General features: G+C 39.0%; 1 protein-coding gene across 1 annotated transcript in view; it reads left to right on the top strand.

Moving 5' to 3' along the window:
- Positions 1-23,990, top strand: part of adcy2a (adenylate cyclase 2a) — an 88,032-nt gene that overhangs the window by 26,544 nt on the left and 37,498 nt on the right. Inside the window, exon 4 of the mRNA XM_050046484.1 lies at positions 12,382-12,543. Coding sequence (XP_049902441.1) covers positions 12,382-12,543 — 162 coding nt within the window. The remainder of the gene's footprint in view (positions 1-12,381; positions 12,544-23,990) is intronic.

Genomic DNA, 23,990 nt, shown 5'->3' with positions numbered 1-23,990 from the left:
GTCATAAAGAGCTGTAATGATTATGACGTACTTACCAGAAGAAAATGAGAAGACAGAAAGTGTTGAGATTCCTAAAATGTCTGAAAAGCTTCATCTTCCAATAATGCTAGTGGTTTGTTATGCAGGATTTGATCATCATGCTTATCCCACGGCAGATACATATGTTATTTTGATAGATGATTTCCCCAGTGATTGTCAAGCCTTTCAACATAACCTGATTTTCTACTTCTGTGTAAGTCTAAGTCGGCTGACAATCAGAAGAAAAGGGTTACATCAAACATTTACTGACAGACTTAACGCCTGTAGACTCTCACATACAGTTTTGTTGTTTCATCACAAAAGAACTATTTTGCAACCACTGCACAAGGACTCTTTTTCATTACCATGGATCTTTTTTCTTTAGACCACCAGTCAGCTAACGGAATTGAACAAGTCGGTGTTACCTGAAAATCTCATTCAATGTATGTGCAGTGATCATTCAGATCAGAAATTGTGGTGAAGATGATGATTGGTTTTCTCCATTTTTCATATCTCAGGCAGATATGAAATTATTCTATTATTCTATTCGTAGCAGTTATGGCATGTTTTCATCTTTTAATTAGTGTGTGCTGTTTCTAGTATTATTATTTCCACAGTGAATTGTCCACAACAGGGACCTGTGACTGTCACTGTCAGTGAATGCCAACTAATATGCTGTAGTCCCCAAAAGCACACAAAGCATCTGTTAGAATATATGGCTCCCCTTCTTTGAAATGCAACGCACCAGTATGTACTACAGGGAAATACAATAACATATGTTGAATTGTAAATATGTAAATCACCCAAAATATAATGACATATGTCTGCATTATGTCAAATGAAAGATGTTATTATATAAATCTGAGAAGGAGAATAGGCTGAACAAGAGGATTACCACTAAAGCACCATGACAAGGGGACAGTGCTGCAGTTGGGGAAACAAAACAAGTGTAGATCATACTGTAATTGGTATAGAGGGTGTCAAGTGGTATATGTAGAAGGGTGAATCTAAAAGGTTCAGTTGTCCAGTGCATAGTGCCTTGGCAGCCAAATGGTTACAGGCCATGCCATGTCACTGCAACATCCCTGGTTTGATTCCTGCTGTGGGACCTTTGTTGCATGTCATAGCTCTCTCTCTCTCCTATTTCCAGTCTGCCTCTACACTGGCATTTGTCCAATAAGGTAAAAACATGCCCCTCCCCAACAAGTCTTTTAAAAAAACTGCCCACTGCTGTTGTCAGCAGATAAAATCACAGCAACATCACAGTGATAACCAGTTAAGGAGGAGACCTAAAATGACACCAAAAATACATGCAGGTAATAAACTTTTCTTTATCTGCTGACTATGGTAGTAGACCATGTGTTGTCTAATAAAACACATTCTTGACTTCAAGATTAAGGTTAGGTGAGGTCAGTAATATGCATGGTGATGTGGAGGCTCAGTGATGCAGCTGCTTTAATTAGCTTTCCTTACATCTTGCCCTTTTCTTTCCTCTGTAACACACTGTTGATTTTTACAACCTTGGACAGGCTAATGTGCATTCTTTACAGATTTATTACAGCATTTTTTATGTTGTCAGTTACCATTGCCAAAACAGTTGTAGTGGTTTTTATTTAAGAGCTTTTACTGCACTCTGCAAACTGTACAGTTTCCTCCTATCTAGCAAACTCGAGTTGTACTGCAGCACCATTCTGTTTGAAGTTTCCCTCACCCCTCTCTCTCTTTTAATGTTGATGCATATAGGTTTCCACAAAGCACTCGCTTGCTAACAAGCTAACTGGTATTCTTCACTGCAGGAAATAACATGACTTGTGCAGCTTAAACTACTTGGGTCCAGATGTAACTTTAAATTTTATATTTTTAAATTATATTTCTACCCTGGTTTAGACAAGTGGATTTCCCTCCTGTGATTCTTTTTCACCCCAGTGGCATGAAGCCAGCCATCAAAATAACTACAATAATTGTGTTGACATCCTCACAGATAAACAACGAGACAGGAAGAGAACAGGAGACGGTTACATTACAAACTGCACTGTCAGTACAGTACACTGTCGGGTAAAAGAAATAGCACAGAGGCTCCACATATTCCCTCAGCTGTCTTGTGCTCACCATGCCCACTTTCCCAGAGTTAGTTTGTATACAGTACACTTTCCATTTTCAAACCTGAAATCAATTGGATGCTTATCCTCTCCTCACAAAGCCCTCTGTGTTTGCTGACGGTAGGGAGATGGGCTTATCTGTGTGGTCCAGCCTCTACCCCTCACTGAGAGATGTCTGGACCCTGTCTTGCCTCCTCTGTGTCTCCGGATCCCTCCCTGTCTCTGTCACACACATGCGCAGATGCACGCACACACACTCCTTTGTGAGTATACAGCCAGCCTCATTAGGCTTCAGGACAGAAGAGGTGCGGAAAGCGGAGTTGGGGTGAGGGAAAAGGCTTGCCAGGTTGGACCGGAAAGACAGGCAAATAGAAGGGTGATACATGAGACGGAGGCAGGCAGAAAGAGACATGGATAGATGTAAGATAACATGTAAAGAGGAGCAGTAATTAAGACACTTTCTATAGGATCAGGTTGAAGTTTTGATTCTAGGACAGTGGAAAAGAATATATATTGGTGCTAAACTCCTTAATTTATCCCAAGGGATGAAGGTCAGCATGCCCAGACTGACTGTGGAAATTAAAAACCAAAAACTTTTGCATTATTTTTGTTATTTACTGCATTTAATTCTACATCTCAATCAACCCGTCTGTCTTTTGCTTAGATTTCATGAGTATAGCTAGAAATGAAGAGTATATCCATCTTTTATAGGGTTAAATAGCACAAAGACACACACACACACACACGCACACGCACACACACACACACACACACACACACACACACACACACACACACACACACACACACACACACACACTCCACATTGTAAATCTGGTCTGTAAACTAATCTCTGTCACAGACTGTAGACTAAAAGCCTGATGTAATCTGACGCTCCATCTCTGTAATTTGTTTTATGAACCCTCCTCAGTGTCATTATCAAGGAAGTGATTCATGGGGCAGAAGCAGAGTTGACTGTACCATGATGGACCAAAAAAAATAAGCCTTGTCCACTTAGTTGTCAGAGAGAAGGTCCTTATGTGCTTGCTTTTAACACGCTGAAGGAAGCTCCTAGCTGTTTTATTACTGCATCAAGTAACAAGTATGCAGGGGAACTCAGCAGGTGCCTCTCCTCCTGCAGCCTCTCCATTATCCTTGGTACAGTTTCATCAATCAGTGGCCGCATTGGATTTCAGAGCATTAATTTAGAAAAGGCCTTTATGGACTCTAAGCAAATTATATTGCTGTGGTAGATGACATTTGTCAGCAATTAGCAGCTCTCTCTTGTATTAGGAAGTAAGTTAATACTTACTTACTCCTCTTCTGACATAATGAATAAATAACACTATTCTTAATCATCCACAGAGGAGTGAAATCTAAATGATCTGGCACTTGTGGGTTCACCATCACTGATGGATGGATGGATGAATGCTTTCAGTTTGAATCCTATAGCCTCAAACTGGTAGCTTTATAGTTGGTGCATTCTGCATCTGTTCTGACTCTGCACTTGCATCTATTAATTAAAAGGCTTTAGATTTATTGTGTGTTTTAGAGAATTTCTGGCTCTGTAGGGATTTGACAAGTTAAAAACAAGGAGCAGGCTGAAGAAAACTGCTGCCACCCTAGTACACTTGCCATACCGCAGAAACATCATAGCCACTTTATGCACTAAAGGTTATTCTGACAAAAAAATCAGAAATACTGCAACCATTACTATGTTTGCAGTGTCTCACAACACCCTCAAGACCCTCATTCCCAACCTGTCCACCAGTCACCCGTTTAGTTTTCTCACTCCTACTAGTTACCTGACAGACCACTCCACTAGGATTTTGTACCGAACTCGGTATTTTTGAGGCCAGCAACCAAACCATGTTGGTACTACTGAGTAGTGTTTCACGTTAAATCCATTGGTTCCAAATTTTGGTACCTAACAGTGTTCCTGGATGTGAAAGCCAGGTCCAGACAGGAGCACCGGATGCACCGCAAGGTGCCCTGAAGCAGGGAAGCAGCCTGTGGAACTCTGTGGTCGGCTTCCTGGCTTTGGGGCACTTCAAGCGGATGCAGCAGAGCTACACAAAGCCACCAGGCTCAGGAAGGAGGAGAAAGCGGTGCAAAGTGCTCTGAAGCCGGGAAACCAGCCATGGAACTGCATTGCTGACAGTTTTGGTCTATGTGGTCTATATTCTTTTTAGTTTTATTTCAGAAAAAAGAAGTTTTTTGTGATTCTCTTTTTAAATTACAGACTTATTCTACATATTTTGTCAGTTGTGTCTAAACAGAGAGCAAAAGAGACAAGCACACACACACAAGCAAACAGAGACCTAGCTTTATTTGTGATCAGAAAAGAGCAGAGGAGCAGAATTGCTTGTTGACTGCAGCTTGTTCAAAATTTTAATTTTTGTTATTACAGAAAGCTTGGAAGTACTGCGAAAAGGTACTGTTGGGTACTGGTTACAAATTTGAGGCACCAGCACCAGTGCTGATAACAGTCAAATGTATTGGTTTACAGGGTATCCGTGGATCCTTGAAAAGTCTTTAAAAGTCTTAAATTCATGTATCTAAAATTAAGGCCTAAAAATGTCTTAAATTCATTAGAAATGTCTTAAATAGGTCTTAAATTCATTACTCAAAGGTCTTAAAATTGTTGCGGCAGGAATATTTTATCTGACTTTCTTTCTTTTCTTTTTTTTTCTCGCCGCGCTTTTCTGGGAGTGTCCATGCGCCGTCCAATAACGGCGCGCGCTGGCGGTAGCACATACACAATGAATGGGTTCGTCGACGGAGGTCTGTGCTTTGCACGCTCTGTGTGAAAAGGGCTTAACGGCTCGCGCTGGCCACCTGGCACTCAATATGCTGCTGTAGTGGTTTGTTTTCCAGACGTGAGTATCTTTGAGCAGTGAAAGTTATTATTTATATCTTTTTACTTGTCGGCAGTGATTTGTTTTACACAGAGCTCTACGTGCGAGCATTTTACTCGCATTTGCGACTAAAAATAGTTTTGTGCCAGCAAAATAAATCATTCAGCACGCTGTGCGAGTACAGATTTTAACCAGCAGCAGAAAGGAAAGGCGAATCCTGCTGGTTGTGGGTTGAATGGGGGTCACAGACAGGAATACGGCGGTCAAATAACCTACGGCGGCTCCGCGGCGCAAAATAACGGCTTACTGGCAACAGAGAAGTCCGACTCCAGGTCCAGTAGCCTAATTTCCTCTTTCGTTGGTGTCATGACTGCCCAGTAGTACCTGGACAGCCGAGCCGTGGCGGCACACAGGTATGTGGCGTGTCAGAGGAGAAACGAGCCGTTCACATTTCTCTCTGTGGCAGGTAACGGTCCACAAACCTCACCGCACTTTAGGGACTGTTCTTTACTTGTCAGGGGAGGAGGGTGGCTGGTTGATTTTTATTTTTATTTATTTATTTTGTTTCAATCCCCCCATGTTAATCACTTATTTATGCTGTTTTTGAAGTATGAATAAGTCAGTAAGTAATTTATTCCATTGAGAAATCATTGATGTATTATAGAAAAGTGATTTATCTTTTTATAAATGACAAAAGGCACATCTGCCTCATTTTTGCTGTGGTATCGTGATACTACTCAGAACCGTGATACTTTCACTGGTATCATACCGTGGGTCCCAATTTTGGTACCGTGACAACACTAGATGTCACAACCATTCCATTAGGAGTTGCGCAGTGAAGCGGCTCTGGTGCCGCTTAAAAAAGTGTTCCCCCACTTTTGGGAGTGGGGGAACACTGCTCTCTCAGAGGCCAAAAGTGTTCCCCTACTACTATTTTACAAATTAAGCACTGGTTATAGTACAGCGGGATCCCCCAACCATTGCTTATATTTATAGTTTTTTTGGTCTTAAATTCCATTCAAGGTGGCATTAAAAAGGTCTTAAAAAGTCTTAAATTTAACTTACTGAAACCTGCAGATACCCTGGTTTAACAGTTCCAGTGCCTAACCCTACTCTCCTCAGCTGTGTTTAGTTTTAGAGTTTGCATTATACTATAAATAGATGAACTAGTCATCCTCCTCTTTTGCCACATTGTTAATGCTGTACTGCTACTGCTTCTCAGTAAACATCTCCGAAAACTTAGCATTTGCATTTAACTTCCAACGCCTCTTGCTAGCATTACTGAACCATGACAGTGTAAGAGTAAAATGAGACTGTGCCCAATTAAAGCCTGGTCAGGCAGAGTAGATTACAAGAACAGAAACAGTTCTTTCCTTGGTGGCTGTAATGCAACTGCAATTCTCCAGACCGGACCAACACACAGAGATACAGACATGAAGGGTGCAAATTATTGAAACCTAATATTTGCTTTTGCTTTTAGAGACATAGTCCAGTAAAGCACTGGTGTTGTTTCATGTTGTTCTTCTGATGTGTTATACAGCCCTTCAAAAGTTAGAAGATGTGTTGCTTCTAAACCTGGACCTGCAGCTATGTATAGAGTTAGAATTTTTTTAAAAAAGCCACAAAGCTGGCAAGAGCAGTTCATTTTTGTTAGGCTCAAATATTTTGCACCGAGTCTACTCGGTTAAAGGAAAAAATCAGAATCGACCCATTTCTCTGAATACTCAGAATAATATTTTCTGTCATGCCGAGGAGATTATTACACGGAAGCTATTGGTTTATGCAGGTATAAAGGGCTTAAATAAAAGTGAAAATGGAAATGCCAGACTGCAGATCTATAAAGATAAGCTTCACTGATTGTGAAAAAGGGACAGTTGTTGCAAAGGTTGTGCTGGGGGCTGTGCAATTAATGGTCAGATTTATGCCATGACCAATAAGAGAAATTGGTGGCACAAAGTCAGAGCAGCAATGACCCTTGCCAGCCCAGAGAGACAAATCATTACAGAAATTGTCCCATATTCAAGTCAACACCAAGAGGCAGGATCCTGTGTGCTCGCTAATCATTGCGTGCTTTTGCCAGGGTTAGGAAACTGTAGAGGTTACTTGACAAGTGGTTGGCTTGTGTAATTAAAGGCTGTTTCATCGATACTATTGTTCCACAGAGAAAAGGAGGCATAGACCTGGCAATTAAAAAAGCCATTACAGGTGGTCAACTGAGCTCACCATTCCTTTGTTGTTTACAGAATACAAATTACACACTCCATGGCTTACTTTGTGAGTTTTGAAGCAAATTAAAACTCTAAAAGCCTCAGGGCAATATGTATTTATTAGGAGGCTGTAGACTTTTGTACTGAGTGAAATTGCATGAGAAGGGTCACTAAGAACATTAGGATAAATGTTACTCTTCAGTGCTTCTCTTCCATTGAAGTGACTCGTTTATATGCACTATAATTACTGCATTTGTCTTTCAAACCTGTTTGGTGGTCTCATGTGCATCATAATTGTGTCATTTTTTGGCACACAAATGTTAAACATACGACATTCAGTATGAGTCATGGACTTCCCCAATAAAGGTCCAGGTTACACTATGTGTTTATATAACCGTCTTGTTGACCTTGTGTCTGTCTCTGCAGCTGCATATCGACTGAGCTTCCAAACATTAAAGGGTAATTTCTTTGTGACTTTGAGGCTCCTCGGTGAGCTTAAAGCATTGGCACCTCACTCCTGACTACCACAGTGACTTCAGTCAATTCAGGCAGCATGTAGAGAAGTTTTGTTTCTGTTTAGAGGTATAATGTACCCACTACACATAGACCTTGATCTAATTGTATCTATCATGCAGTATAATATACCCCGTGCAGATGCAATTTTTACAGAAATAGGTTTCTAGCAATTGTTTGAAGCCTTTTATGATTGAAAGAAAAAGTAAAAAAAAGTCACTTCAAGGTGTTGTTACTTGTCAGATCTCTATAAGGTAACGTGCAGACTGTAGAATATATTTCTGTATTATATTAAATCAAGTTATACAGCAGTTACAAATATGAACTGCAGTGTTACCACAAGGTCTTAAGCTGCTTTCTTACTCTCATTTCAGTAAAGGGAAGAGAGGAGAGGAGAGGAGAGGAGAGGCGATTCCAACATGGCTAGTTGTGCCTCTTTTTGGCGTGACATCAAACTAGCTTAGTTTCATATCAGATGGCCAAAAGGTTTCAGATATTTTCTTGCTTTTTCGTCTTTTGCCAATCACACAGATTCAGAGCACTCTGATGTTGCTAAGCCAAAGTGCTCTACTGAACTGAGTGGTAAATATTGAGATTAAGATCGTGCTCAATATATTTTAAATTATAAGGTGCCATTTTTTAAGAAATGGCTGGAACCATCTTCTCCATTTTATCCAAACTACACTTGGAACATTTTCAGTAATCTTAAAAATAATGGCTTGTTTTGAGGGGCCCTCTGTTGGCCCAGCTGAAGGTATAAAGGCATGTCTAATAATTTATTGATGATTGGACAGAAAGCAGGAAGTTATGTCTGTTTTTGTTTTTTTGTTGTTTTGTCTTTGTATGAGTCTGATTTGTCTGATATTGATGTGTGTGTGTGTGTGTGTGGATTTTGGAGTCTGTATGAATGCGTATTGTTCCCAGAGTACATGAATCTAGAAAATCTATCCATATGGGTTTCTTTAACTTGAAAAATGGGGATGGTGATTATGCTCAAGAATGCTGGCTTGATGGTGGAAACACTAATTGTAGGCAATACGAACCTGAGCAACTTAACTCTTTAAACACTGAGAACAAGTTTTCCTTGATACATTTTAACATTAGAAGCCTATCCAAACATCATAATGATCTCGTTACTTTATTTACTACTACTGGATGTAAATTTGACATTGTTGGATGCAGTGAAACATGGCTAAACGACAAGTCTTATTTTGATATTTTGAAGCTAAAGGGTTACAAATTCTTTTACAAGAATAGAATTGGGAAATTAGGTGAGGAAATTCTTGGGGGTCCTCATAGATGAGTCACTCAATTTCAAATGTCACACTGAGTATCTGTTAATTAAATTGTCTAAATATGTTGGTCTATTTTTCAAACTTCGATATTTTCTTCCTTTACCTGCTCTCCTTATCTTATACAAAACCTTGTTTGAGCCTCATATCAATTATTGTAATATTATTTGGTGCAACACCTTTCCTAGTCACCTGAAGAAATTAGAAAGTTTACAAAAGAAAATAATACGAGCCATAACCTGGTCTGGTTATAACACTCCCACACGTTACCTCTTCCACAACTATAATCTCCTGAGGCTTGCTGAGTTCAATGTTCATCAAAATGCTGCTACAATGTACCAAGTTGTCCATAACTTGAATCCAAGACTCTCCAAGCTCATCCCAGTCAGCCGCCCCACGCATATTTATAATACCAGAAATACACATCTCATACACGGTAAAAAAAAAGACGATTGAAACGCACTAGTCTAAGCATAACAACCAGGAGGCCGCAGATCTGGAATGGGCTTGATGAGAGTCTGAAAACATCTAAATCCATCTCTGTTTTTAAGAAGAAACTGAAACAAAAAATGCTTAATTCATATGTATAGCAACCTTCACTGATCTGGGAATGTATGTTGATTTGTCCTGTGTGTTTTATGTTTTGTGTCTGTAATATGTTTTGTGTTTGTAACATGTCTTGTACCATGTCACTGCTATACATCGTGACTCATCTTCCTGATCAGGCTCCCGCCATAAGGTTTAAATAGCTTCATGGGAGACCTGGCACTCCACACAATTGTGTCTTGTACTTGTAAAACTGTTGACACATGTTGATTCTGTGTGGTGTGTGAATAAAAATCTGAATCTGAATCTGAGTATTCTGTATGTTTTGATTCCCTTTTCAGCCCCTTAGTGAAGTAAAATACTGGCACTGGTTTTCCAGTGGCAGTCATGCAGGGAATTGTTAGAGTGATATATCAGGTTGTCAATATATCAAGTTGCTACTGGTGTTTTATGAAAAGATCATACTATACTGGGCTGGGAGTGATCTCCACCCTCAGTATGATGGATGGGACACAGCCTGAATGATCCCATATATAAAGTGTAGAATGATCAATAGATCATGGATGTATGTGACTTGGACTTATACACTTATATACTTTTGTACCAAAGTGTGTCCCCTATATGTTCATACTAAATATAATATTTATACTATTCATACTACATTCAACATTCATACTAATGTGATACCTAATTTCCCAAAAGCGTGGAAAAGAGTGGCTAAAGTCTCTCCAAGAATAGGCTACAAAAATAGTGTGTGAAAGACAATAAGGTGCAGCCTCCCTTGTATAAGATCTTGATTGGCTACTCAGCCAATAACTCAATAATGTAATTTAATGTTTTAAAAGAAATTCAGAAGACCTATTGCTCATTTGAGCACAATTTTATTTCATACATGAATAAAGCATTGTCTTGAAGCAAACAGATGATCTTTTGATATTTGCTACTACTTACATTCACTACCATAGTTAGCCATTAAGAAAGTAGTAGTGTAGAACTGCATGTTAGACCCCAAGCTTAAACAGAGGAGGTACTGTTTTTGAGTTGCTCTCTAGCTCTTTGCTTTCCTTTCCTCTTTCCACCTCACTGCCTCCCCCCATACCCTAACCCCCGCTTTCCAACTGCCCTTGCAAATAACCCAAGAAAGGTTAACTGGCACCTGGCTGCAGCCTGTGAGAACACTAGCCTCTTTCTATCCATGCACGACAGCAGATGAGCTGCTTTAACCCTGCAGCAGAAGGCGTATTCAAGAAGTGCGTGTACGTATTTGTAGGTGTGTAGAGCTTGGGTAAAAAGGGAAGCACTCTACATGCTACATTAAAGGTGTCAGTTTTGAAGTGTGAGAGCTGATTCTCCCATTTTTTTGCTTCTTGTAATCAAGGGAGCTTGAGTAAGCTGAAGATGCTGAGAATGTTTCAATGGATTGACTTTGTAGTGTACAATGCTGTTTATGTTCAGGGTATCCGCGGATCCTTGAAAAGTCTTAAAAAGTCTTAAATTCATGTATCTAAAAGTAAGGCCTGAAAATGTCTTAAATTCATTAGAAATGTCTCAGATTGGTCTTAAATTCATTACTCAAAGGTCTTAAAATTGTTGCGGAAGGAATATTTAATCTGACTTTATTTCTTTTCTTATTTTTATTCTCGCGGCACTTTTCTGTGAGTATCCATGCGCCGTCCAATAACGGCGCGCGCTGGTGGTAGCACATACACAATGAATGGGTTCGTCGGTGGAGGTCTGCGCTTTGCGCACTCTGTGTGAAAAGGGCTTACCGGCACGCGCTGGCCACCTGGCACTCAATATGCTGCTGTAGTTGTTTGTTTTCCAGACATGTGAGTATCTTTGAGCAGTGAAAGTTATAATTTATGACTTTTTACCTGTCGGCAGTGATTTGTTTTCCACAGAGCTCTACGTGCGAGCATTTTACTCGCATTTGCGACTAAAAATAGGTAACGGTCCACAAACCTCACTGCACTTTAGGGACTGTTCTTCAGGCTACTTGTCAGGGGAGGAGGGTGGCTGGTTGATTTTTATTTTATTTATTTATTTTATTTTTATCCCCCCTATGTATCACTTATTGATGCTGTTTTTCTATGAATAAGTCAATAAGTAGGCCTAATTCATTCCATTGAAATATCAGTGATGTATTATAGAAAAGTGATTTATCTTTTTATAAATGACAAAAGGCACATCTGCCTCATTTTTGCTGTGGTATCATGATACTACTCAGAACCGTGATACTTTCACTGGTATCGTACCGTGGGTCCCAATTTTGGTACCGTGACAACACTAGATTCCATTAGGAGTTGCGCAGTGAAGCGGCTCTGGTGCCGCTTAAAAAAGTGTTCCCCCACTTCTAATTTTACAAATTAAGCACTGGTTATAGTACAGCGGGATCCCCCAACCATCGCTTATATTTATAGTTTTTTCGGTCTTAAATTCCATTCAAGGTGGCATTAAAAAGGTCTTAAAAAGTCTTAAATTTAACTTACTGAAACCTGCAGATACCCTGATGTTTAATGGCACAAATATATGTTCCTTCCTCTTTTTCTTTTGTAATTTAGTGTCGTACTTAATATTGAATACTTCCCTGAGCCGACGTCATCTTTATATTCTGTACTTATTTTTGATGCCACTGATGTAGCTGTGCATAAATAAACTCCACTTTAGCAAGCAGTGTTGGTGGGGATCATTCTTGGGTCATGTTATTTCTTTCCCCACAGGACTGTCAAATGTAATATTGTATTTCTGTCTGTATCTTCTTTTCATCTTTCTCTTTCGCTCTCTATCTCGTTCTCTCTTTGCCACTTTCCTCTGCAGGTGTGTTAAAAGTGTCTCTCTTTCTCCACAGGTGTCATTCTTCCTATTCATTGTGTTTGTGGTTTACACCATGCTGCCGTTTTCTATGAGGGATGCCATCATCGCCAGCGTCCTGACCTCCGTCTCTCACACCATTGTGTTGAGTGTCTGCCTGTCTACCACAGCTGATCATATGGAACCAGTAGTGTGGCAGGTAAGATGATCTAACATAAGTGTGGGTTTATAGTAGATACATTGATATATAATTGAACAGAGATTATCCACAAAACATGCACACACCACTGTGTGCTTAAAGTCAACACAATTAATTTATTTGTTAATCATTAATAATTTATGACGTGACTAGTGTGTAATGGGGTGTCACATCAGAAACACTTTCCTTCTTGCCGAGAGTTAGAGGAGAAGATTTATAACACTCTCACTCTGTCTGTATGGTAAATATGTAGCTGGAGCCAGCAGCTGGTAAGGTTATTTCATCTTAGCTTAGCATAAAGACCTATAACGGGGAAACAGAAAGCCTGGCTCTGACAATTCATTTAATTGTTGTTGAACTGCAGTTCTTTGAATGGCCACTTGAGGCTGGCTCCAGAAACCAGTCAGTCCCTATGCGCAAATTTACAGCAGACATAAATATGTTTAAAGAAAAAATCACACTTTGCTCCCGCACACACATTGAAGCTCTGTTTATTGGGTCATTGGGTCAACGTTTCGGTCTATAGACCTTTCTCACGACCAACTTGTCTGGGGATCTGCTCCCAGCACCACCCACTTAAAGAGAAAGAGAATGTGCATGTCGATTGAGCCTTGATAAATATGTTTAAACCCTGGTACAGAAAACAGTTTTGAACACAAGGTCCCATTTTGATTAAAATTCTGATCTGATCCAATAGCGATTCAATTGGGGACATTTCAGTTACAATACCAGTTTTTGCTAGTATGTGAAAGAAATTCTTTAGAGAACTAATACTCTAAGTTACTGTCAAGTTTTTGCTATATATTGCCATAATTAATCAATCAAAATTCTCTATCATCTCCTTGCAGGGCTGGGTATTGGTACCTTTAACTTCATGACCAAATGACCTAGTACGAAGTCTAGTTAAACAATATCAACATTCAATTCTTTCTTATCTTCAGTTCTCGGAAAAAAAAAAAAAAAAAAAAAAAGACTCTTTGTATTTTTTGCTCTCAGCCAATCGCGGCAAGTATTCATTAATTTAAGATGTGATGTGCAATTGGCCCACTACCGCAGCAGCTATACCTCATACAATTTGTGTTCTGTGGTGAAGTTGAGCATGGTGTATTTGATTGAGTTGGCAGTTCACCTGTTGAGTTTGGATGCCACCAAAATGTTCGAAAGTATTGCTTTACTATACACACTGTAGCATCTCACTGCAGTTTACACAACTGAATGCATCCATTCACAATAACGTATTAAGTACAAAAAAAGTAAAAAAAAAAAAAAAAGATATCAAATAAATAAAGTACTCTATTGCTATCAGTATCACTTTAAGGGTGCTGATAATGGTTCTGGTATCTTCTTTTGTTTTTTAAACAATACCACGCCCTACTTCCCTGTGGAGGTTTATGGTGCCCTTAGATCCCAGGAAGCACTGCTTTCCAATAGACACTGAATGGGGCTCACTGTGCTTGGAGCAAACATACATAAAGCTGTTATATGCTCAGCAAACAGACATCCTGCTGCCAACAACCAAGATGCAAGTCCAGTTTTCTATCAGGGTATTATGAAACATATAAAACATACTCTGTATGACACTTTAAGATCATCAGTTTCTTAAACCTTGTAACCTTTCTATATTGTTTTAGTTAGCTACATAGCTACACTACATCCTGCCTTATTCATACATCATGGGAATTGTAACCACTGTTGGGTTTTTAGTTTGTTTGTTTTCTTTTGTTTTATTATCCGGATTGAATCTTAATGGAATTGTTTTTCCTTTCCAGACATTTAATGTTTCCCCATTCTGCTCATTTCTGGTCATTTTTACCATACAGTCTGTATTTTTAGCAAACAAACAAATGTGACCTTTAAACTAACACTGATTTAGCATAGCAGGTGAGCGATAGAAATTCTAATGTGTTTTTTATACTTTATTTAAAGGTCACTCTATTTCCAGGAGTATTGCTGTTTCAAGCACAAAATGTTCAGGCAGTTGGCATATGCTGGGAAAGGAAGAAATAACAATATCAGGAAACCAATTATCAGGCTAATGCAGACTTTAATTAATTTGAGCTCATTTATACTATATAAACGTAGAAACGTCTGCTACAGTGCCGTTGCCGTCATTCCCCCTGCAATGATGGTGCAAATATGCCAAGATTGCAGATGTGGAACACCCAGAAATGCTGCCGAATTAAAGCAGACTTGGCTTTTTTTGGAGGGGGGCTTAAAGGGACAGATACTCAAACAGACTGTTTTGGGCGGAGGGTGAATATTGGTATATTTAGACAGACAGTACAAGAAAAATGTGTTTTTGAAAACGAAAGCATGTAAGCATGTCCCTGCAGAAGCCCCAAATACAAGTATGAACCTTAAAATTAGCATGATGTGGGACCTTAAAAGTGAAACAGTTGTTCCTTTTTATGGGCTCAAAAGGTCGATGGTAAAATCTCAAACTCAGTATTTTAATTTACTCTTGTATATAGTTTTGTATAGTTGATGATTTACTACATATGCTGAAGCATGGTATTCTTAAATTAAAACACTAACACACAACAGCAGCTGAATTGAAATGTATTCTTTAATTTCTTTGCCATGGTTGTGACAGAGGATAATGTTGAAAAAAAAAACCCTACTTCGACAGTGTTGTGTCAGACTAAGATACTAAGACTGGAAGATAATGAAATCAATGACAGGAATATGGGAGGAAATTTAAGACAATAGAAATGACAAAACAAAAATAAGAGTGATGACCAGCGTCAAAGAGCAGACAATATGCGTGGGAGGAAGGGGAAAATCATCTTCTTCAGATATTCTTTCCAGAATTATGCAAACAGTTCACACAGAACACCCCATTGTCTTGCTTTTTGCTGTCAATGGCTTTATATTTTTAGATTTTAGTTAAGCCAATGATCAAGCCTGATATAGGAGTAGATATAGATAGTATATACGATGCATTTTAATGTTCGATGTGGGAAGTTTTGATTAACAATATGGAGGAATTATGAACAAAACACTTTAAATGGGACTGAATAGAAATAAAGGGTGTGATGCCTTTTAATTCCACCTGCTAATGAAGATATTGTATTATCTATTTTCTTTTACTGGTAAGCAGTGACTGACATATTAGGTAGGCAATCCTAACCTTTTGCACAGTCTGTCTGTGTCAGCTTGAAAAGGCATTGTTGGGAGGAGACAGATTGCTGCTCAATCGGCAGTCAAGATGCCATGCCGGGCTTGATGTGACTTTGCCAAGGAACGAAATGCCCACTAGTAAACACAGACTCCGCCAAATCCTGGCTGCTCTGTTTCGTTATCCGTATTTTATTTGTCGTCCGTGACAGTCATGTTGTTTTCTATCAGTTTGTTGACTCTACTCAGGGTCAAGTCTGTATATGTGATTCCGAGGACTACAGGGGATGGATTTGTTATAATTATGGTGAAAATACAGTATGTGTGTACAGTATTTGGAGTCAAGTGACATTTATGTTTAAGATATGTATCAAAGAAAAAAATCATCATGAAAAAATACATTCTCCAAATCCAGGTTATTAATGGTTACATATTTGATTTTATATATTTTCTATGTCTGAATAGTTTCAAAAATGGACCCTTTTATAGGAAGAGAAACATTATCCCATCCATATCTCTGAAAATTGGACCATACAGTTGAACATTTTGCCCTCAATGGACATTCCAGATGGCTACAGCCTGCACATACATTATAAAACTCATTTTAGGTAAATACTTATTTGATAAGCAACAAAAATAGTATTGCTATTTGACAAAAAAATAAACACTCCTAAAACTATCATACTTGGCACTTTCCCCTAGAAACCCCCTTACATGAGCCAAAGGTAACCTCCTGTGCAATTTTGGCAGTTCTGGGTCTAAACAGAGGAGTGCAAATACAGTGGAGAAGAAACAGGTGACAAACATGTCGTTTTTATGCTATACAACACTTAAAACAATAAATAGATTAAAAAATGTTGAGTACAAATAGTATCCCCAATTTTTTATTAATTGATATAATAATTAGTCTCTGTATATTAATTAAAGATACATTTTATATGCTTTGTTACACAATGACCCACAATTGGAATATTTAAACACTTTGTTGACAGGCTTCCCAACATTCACAGTAAGGACTAACAATGACAGTGTAAAGCATGCTACACTAACACTACAGCATAGCCACCTCCAAGCCAGCTTGCTTTAATTATGAACAGAAGTGACTATGCAGTGTGTGCATGTTAGTGTGCATTTTACACATAAGGCACAGGCTACCCTTGTGATAGGCTCGTTTTTGTTTCAGAGGAATATTGGATCCGTTAGTGGGCTGTTGGTACTTATTATGGAATGACATTTGCCCAAAGCAACTGGGAATATCAAATGAAAGGCAGGCTAAGGTTCTTAGTAGATTTAGGTTGAAATGTCCCCACAGGGCTTATAATCAAAATTTTTCATATCACCAGCCAAAATTGCTTCCAGATATTAATGAATAATGATAAAACATTTCACTAGTATCCACAAACCACATTACAAGTAGCATTAATCAAAACTATTGCTCATTATATTCGTTTTTTAATTTTAAAAAATTGATAACTTGTTTAGTTGTTCAGACAGGTGAGAATCAGACAACTAGCCAACAATTTGATTATAAAAATACCATTTCCAGTACATAAACAGTTTCATTCAGTTTCAAACTTAGTAGCTTTTATGAGAACTTTCAGCCATATCCTACAGCCTTCTTTGTGATTGAACGTGATCAGGGTTCATTATGTGACCTGAGTACAGAACTAATACGAAGTAGTTCTGTAAGGTTTCTGAGTTCTGTACTTAGGCCACTTCATGATGTCAGTTACTACTTGTTGGAGAAGGCCACAGGATACAGTTAAAGGCACTAGGCAAAGCAATGAAAGCAATGAAAAACCATGCATGCTGGACTGTATGTTTCATCCTAGTTATCCTGACATTTTGGCCTGTGCTCTGCATAACTTTAAAAGCGGTGTAACAATGAATTGGTGTATCAAACAAAATCTCATATCTGTCTGTCTGGAAATAGGCCTTGTTTGTGTTTTACAAACAAAGTGCGAGTTGGTGATAAACTATTAAAACATTAAATGTCAGGGAGAAAGAGCACAATAATGACCATATTGACTTCTTTTGGAATTCTAGGGCTGGTACCCACTTTGCTGTTGTACAGCCAAAAACAGATGACTCTTCTCTTCAGTGTTTTGTCAAAAGCTGCAGGTGGGACGAAATTTGAACGAGGTGGTCGCCTCTTAATTCTCTATGCAGGAAAAACCCAGGATAAGTTCTATTTATTCAAACTAATTTTAGAAAACCTGTCAATACTAGCAGTCAGTCCTTTATGACCAGTAACCAAAGATAGATTACCACACAAAAGGATTTAGCAGTCGGGGTTTTAAACACAACACAAAATGAATCATTGCAAAAAATCTTTACATGTGAACTATTAATTAAAAATCTATACAGTGTTATTGAGAATTGATACAGTATCACAAAACATAATATCCTATGTGTCAATATTTTCTGTATCTTTAATGGCAATATTGAATTATTATATGATTTTTTCATCAGTGTGTTGAAGTACCTTAGATTGTCAGTTATTTAATTTGCTAAATTAGACATTTATCCCTTAACAGCTTCTAAGGATTTCAAGCAAATTACCTATGTCGTGATATGTCTCAGTATTAGGATTCGAAATTTACATTTACTGTGAAAGAGGATTTCATCTATATTGCCAACTCCTCATGTGTAATATGTGTGTCTCTTTCTTTGTGTGCTTACTTTATATTTGTGCCTTTTGTGTGTGTCAGACGGAGAGAGTGCATGCATGCATTTTCCTCTTCTCTGTGTCTCTGGCAATACGCCAGTGTCAGTTCAACCCTTTGTGTCGGGACAGGCTCTGGCTTACATGCTCCTTTTTAGATAAGAGCATCGAGGTTGGGTGACAGAATGCTCCAAGGCTTACGTGTCAGAGGGTAACTACCGAACAGCAGCTATGAAAACCTCTCCAGCTTTCAATGTAGCATTTGCCAAGGTGAGGCTGATGGATTTGTAGCGTCACAACTTAATGTTTAATCAGATGGCAAATTGGCCAATATGTGTTTTTTTACTACACTATCTGACTTTTTTGGCCTTCCTGAAGAGTAACCTCTGGTTGGACAACGTGTATATACACTGAAAAATATTGGCACCCTTACGTGATGATAAACACTGTTTCTTCTAGACAATTGTGACTTTAAACATATTTAGATAGTATATGTATTTCTTTGGGAGAGGAACAAATCAAAAAAAGCTGGAGGAAAGCTTAGTACACACAGAAATGGTTGTGAAATTATTGTTGGGACCTTTTTCAAAATTGCAAGAAATAATTGGGTTAGCAGCAGTTGATTCACCTTGAACTCACCTCTGGTGAGCCACAGGTGCCCAATCTAATAATCACTCATTCAACCAGCTAAATGGAGCAAGTACTCATTCTGTTGTTTTGTGTCCCTGTGTGAACCACACTGAGCATGAAGAAAAGTAAAAAAGCAGAGAATAGTCTGAGGAGGCCAGACAGAAGGTTGTAGCCGAGCATGGATAATCTCAAGCTTAAAAGTCCATTTCCCGAGATCTTGATGTTCTGGTGTCCACTGTATGCAATCAAGAACTGGCCCACTGTACTGTAGCCAACCTTTCTAGAAGAGAATGCAAGGGAAAGTTGACAAAAGATTGCAGCAAAGAATTGTGCATATGGTGAAGAAAGGAGAGCTGAGAAACCTGAGATAACTGCAAAACAGATTCAAGCTGTGCCTTGAATTTGTGTGTGGCATCATGAAATCGGGAGATTGCCGGGGTATTTTGCAGTGCTATGTTCCACCCAGTGTCACAAAGCTGTGTCTGTGTCAAAGTTCCTGCCCAATGCCCCATGCCAATGACCCAAAACATGTTAAAAAGCACCTAGGATTGGTTCTAAAGAAAGCGGTGGACTGTTCTAAAGTGGTCAGCAGTGAGTCTAAATCTAAATTTCATTGAACATTTGTGGAGAAATCTTAAAGCAGCAGCTGGAAAAAGGCACCCTTCAAATCGAAGAGAACTCTAGCAGTCTGTAAAAGAAGAGTGGGCCAGAAGAGAGGTGCAACAATCTTACTGAAGTCTATAGGAAGTGCTTGGTAGCAGTAGTTTGCTCCAAATGCTGTGCTACCTAATATTAAATCTAAATAAAATATTAAAGCATTCAGGCCTGTCTGTTCCCTTTGTGTACGCCACAAATGCATTCGCCCACTAGTTGAACATGGTAAAGGCTAACTGATCGGACCATATTACTTTTTTCCCCACATCTCTTTAGACCAGTTCTCATGAGTTTTGCACCACTGAACTCTTAAATGTGCATTCATCTTCGTATTGAGGGGTTTGAGGGGGTCTGATCACCTTCTGAATCGACATTCTCAGTCACCTGAGGAAGAGTTGCTCTTTTGTTTTTCCTAACTGTACATATCTTACTAATGCATGAGCGTCACAGTTATCAAATGTGCACTGTCAACCACTATTGTCAAGCCTAAGTACTGCAGTCTCCCCTGTAGATCTAAATGCAGATGTCTGTCTTTGTGACAGAATTTTCTGTAATCCGTGCCCCAACAATGAACTGTCTTTCAAATTCACTTTCTTTTCCTCTTGCCATCTTGATACGAAATCAGAATCAACTGGGCCTGCTCTGCAGTTTCGCACATGCCACAGAGAATAATTGGATCCTGATTGCTTGATTATACCATGCAGTGCACCTGTGTAGAAGCCTCTGCATTTGTTATGTTTCTCCACTCATTTATTCAGGTTTTCATTTGTCACCCATCTGTATGATGTAAAAATACATCTAAAGATTGACTTACAGTAGCAGTCCAAATTGGATCCCTCTTCCCCTGATCTCCCACGTTTTGAGGTGTTGGTGGGAAAAACATATCTAAATGATTTAATCTTTAAAATGTCAAAAATAATAATAATAAAAAAAAAAGGGTTAGGGTGCTGCCGAAGTGCTTTTTTTTATCAACGACCTCAGACCCAGAGGTTAATCCTTACGTTTGAGTTGCAGACATGTTATTTTGACTGCACTCCAATTATGAATGCATTTTCATTAGTTGCTTACAGAGATGGGGATGTTAAGGTCACTGGTTCAGATACTTTAATCTGCTGGGAAAAAAATTGGTGAAGAAGGTTAAATTCTGGACTATCTAACAGCTGCAATTTTTAAGCAGCACTAACATCTTGATGGTGGGAACAAAAAGACCATTTGATTTTTGTCTCAATGCTTCTAGTTCTACTACAAACTGTTGTCGATGTGCACCTGGGCTGCATATAACCCATAACTGTTTCAGTAATGATTTCCTGCCTAAAATTTTACTGTATTAGACTGTATTTGTACCAGGCAGATTCAGATTATCTTTAACCATGCCACTGGCAACAAAAATGTTGTCTTTGTTGGCTTACTCAGCTAAAAAAGGATAACAGCTGAATAAACCCCTTGTGGACATAAAATAGTACGTTGTTGCTCAAGTGCACCTTGAAGGCTCTTTAAAGGAACACTTTTTGACATTTTGGGGAAAAATGCTTATTTGCTCTTTTGCCGAGAGTTAGATGAGAAAATCCACAACATGCCTGTACAGTAAATGTGCAGCTAGTGCCAGCAGCCAGTGTCTCCACTGGTTGCTTGGCAACCTCACGGTGACGACAGGACACCAGGAGGTGACTGTGCCTGGCCAAGAAACACACACAGCTCTGTAAAACCGCAACATATTGTTTGTTAGACTTTGGGTATTGAGTGGATGAGACTGTTTCCCCCTTGTTCCAGTCCTCATGCTGAGCTCAGCTAACTGGCTGCTGGCTACACATTTATTATATAGACGTGTGAGTGTTGTCAATATTCTGATCTGAAAATAAAGTTAATAAGCGTATTTCCCAAAATGTCAAAGTATTCCCTCGGAAGCTCACTCGTGCATGCGCACAGACACATTCACTGACACACATAATCACATGCATGAATTTGTGGTCTGTTGGATTTTAATTTTAATTTCATTTAATTTAGATATTTCACACTCAGCAATATGTAGGAAAAAAACAAAACACCAGTCTATTCAGAGGAGATTTGTAAATGTCAGCCATTAAATGTCCACACTCTTGCTCATTGCTCTAGTGTGCATACAAACTGCCCAGGGGGTATTAAGTGAAAGGGAACCATGCTGACATCTCCAGTTTGTCAAGTCCATTAAACTTTACACTGCTGGCTCATTGGAGTCTTAATGAACCAGCTCATTTATTGAAGAGGTGAAAGCTCTCTGTTAGGTCCAGATTTATGCACATGTACTATTTAAAAATGTTTAATTCCACTTTTTCTCGCATGGAGAGTGTACAACAGTGATGTATTGTTATATTATTGTATTGGTAATTTCTTTAAACTTTATTCTTCTCTGTTACTTAAAGGTGGGAAGACTGATCTGGCTACTTGATGTAAAATTCTAACTAATCTTTTAGTATTGCTACACAGCTCTGCTTTACAGCCGTTGAATTCGCCTAAAGGATAAAATATGTATTATGTAAAAAACATCTCTTATTTTCAAGTGGTTAGCGGTTTTCAATGAAGGTATGAGTAGGACTTCAGGATACTCCATGTTTTATCTAAACTGAAGTTAAACTCAGTGCCGTGATCAGCGTGTTATTAAATCACAGCCTCCCCTCTCAGAGCCAAAAAAACCTTCAGTTGCATTCTTTATTAATTGTTGAGTGTTAAATCATCAATAATTCATCACAGCACTAACACTCTATTTGAGCTATCACTGATAGATTTCACACAGACTCTTAGCAGTTGCAGCTGTTGCATATTATAAGTATTACCTTTTTTAGGGGAAGTAGGACTTCATATGAATCCAAATGAAAAGTTTCACCTTTGCTGACTTGACTTTCTCATTTCTCCTCTTTTCATTTGAAAATCGAGCTTGGAGCAATGAGAGACCATCTGTTTTCATGCATATGTCACCCAGAGTTTAGACTTCCAAGTATATCCTCTCTCCTGAGGATTGTGATGGGAAGAGTCACAGTCAACTGTACATAATGTCATTTCTGTAGAAGGGATCATAAACAGAGAAACCCCCCCCCCAAAAAAAACACTCATCCGGTATCAGACTTTGCTGAGTTGCTGGAGCTATAAATCTATTGAGATGAATAAAAAAAACGCATCCGCACACTCAAATCTGTGCGAAAATCTTCATAATGATCTAGCTCCAGAGGTCAGAGACTCTCAGGGCATAAAAAGGTAGCAACTGAGACAGGTCATTAAAACAAGACTCACCTTCATGCTGATCTTAGAAAGTTGACGTGTACACATGGTAGTATAATAACAGCCAATAGCCCATATCGGACTCAGCTCTCTGATTTATTCAATCCCAGAATTCACTAGTCGACTCAAAGTCCTTTAGAGGCCATCCTCACCTAACCCAGCTGTTATCTGTAATTGGGTACCAGTGAGGTACGGATGATTCACACAGCTGACCTTTGAGATGGCCTGGATCGCTGTCAGTGTCTTGTCTAACGTATGTCAGATCATAGAGAAGCACCCAGGACTAACTGATTGTAATCAGTTGAACAGTTAAAAAAAAGACCTCATACATAAAAGGCAACGGTTCACAAGTTTGTGATTTGCTGGATGACAGGTTTGTCAAACATATTAAATAACTGTTATATTTATGATTTTTGCAGCATATCAAAAACATCAGACTCTGTTTTTTTTTTCTCCTTAAAAAAGATAAACTCCAGTAAGGAACCCCCGTATTTGTTTTGGCATTCTGGTGTCAAGTAAGGCCACTTAAGGGAAATCTTCTGAATCCAAAGGAAGCAGCAATTCAAACTTTAGTAAGAAATGGCTTCTTTAAAGCAGCGAGTAGGTTGTCAGCCTAGAGCTAGACTGCTTTTCACCACCTCTGCCAGCCACAAATAAGAAGTAAATTACATCTAACATCACATAGAAGTTTTGAGGACTACAAAATTGCAAACAGTTCTATCTGATGTATTGGGCTTTCTAGTGCAGCTCATTTGTGATTGACATACTCACAAAGAAGGAATGAATGGGTAACTGAATGGATTTTTAGTTAAAGCAGCTGTGCGGAACGTTTCGTTTTCGTTGATTATAGCGCCCCTTTGGTCGAAGCGGTATGACACCCACAGCCTGGTGTCATAAAATTCCGACTGCAGCCGGCAATTACAGCATGCATTTGTTTTGGAGAGCGAGAGGATTAAAGCAACCCTTACCATTCTTGCATTTCACACAGCACTTAGAAAAAATTTGAACATCCACAACTCCCGCCTCCCTCCAAAGTCCCATCCTCCTCCTCCTGCAACTCCACCTCCCTCCAACGGCCTACTCCCCCCTCCTCCATTACGTCCTCATTACATCTATGATAGACGTAGGC

The sequence above is a fragment of the Epinephelus moara genome, chromosome 6 (assembly GCF_006386435.1).
Source record: "Epinephelus moara isolate mb chromosome 6, YSFRI_EMoa_1.0, whole genome shotgun sequence".
Lineage (NCBI taxonomy): Eukaryota > Metazoa > Chordata > Actinopteri > Perciformes > Serranidae > Epinephelus > Epinephelus moara.
The sequence above is the reverse complement of the archived record's forward strand: the minus strand, read 5'-3'. Positions and strand labels throughout refer to the sequence as shown.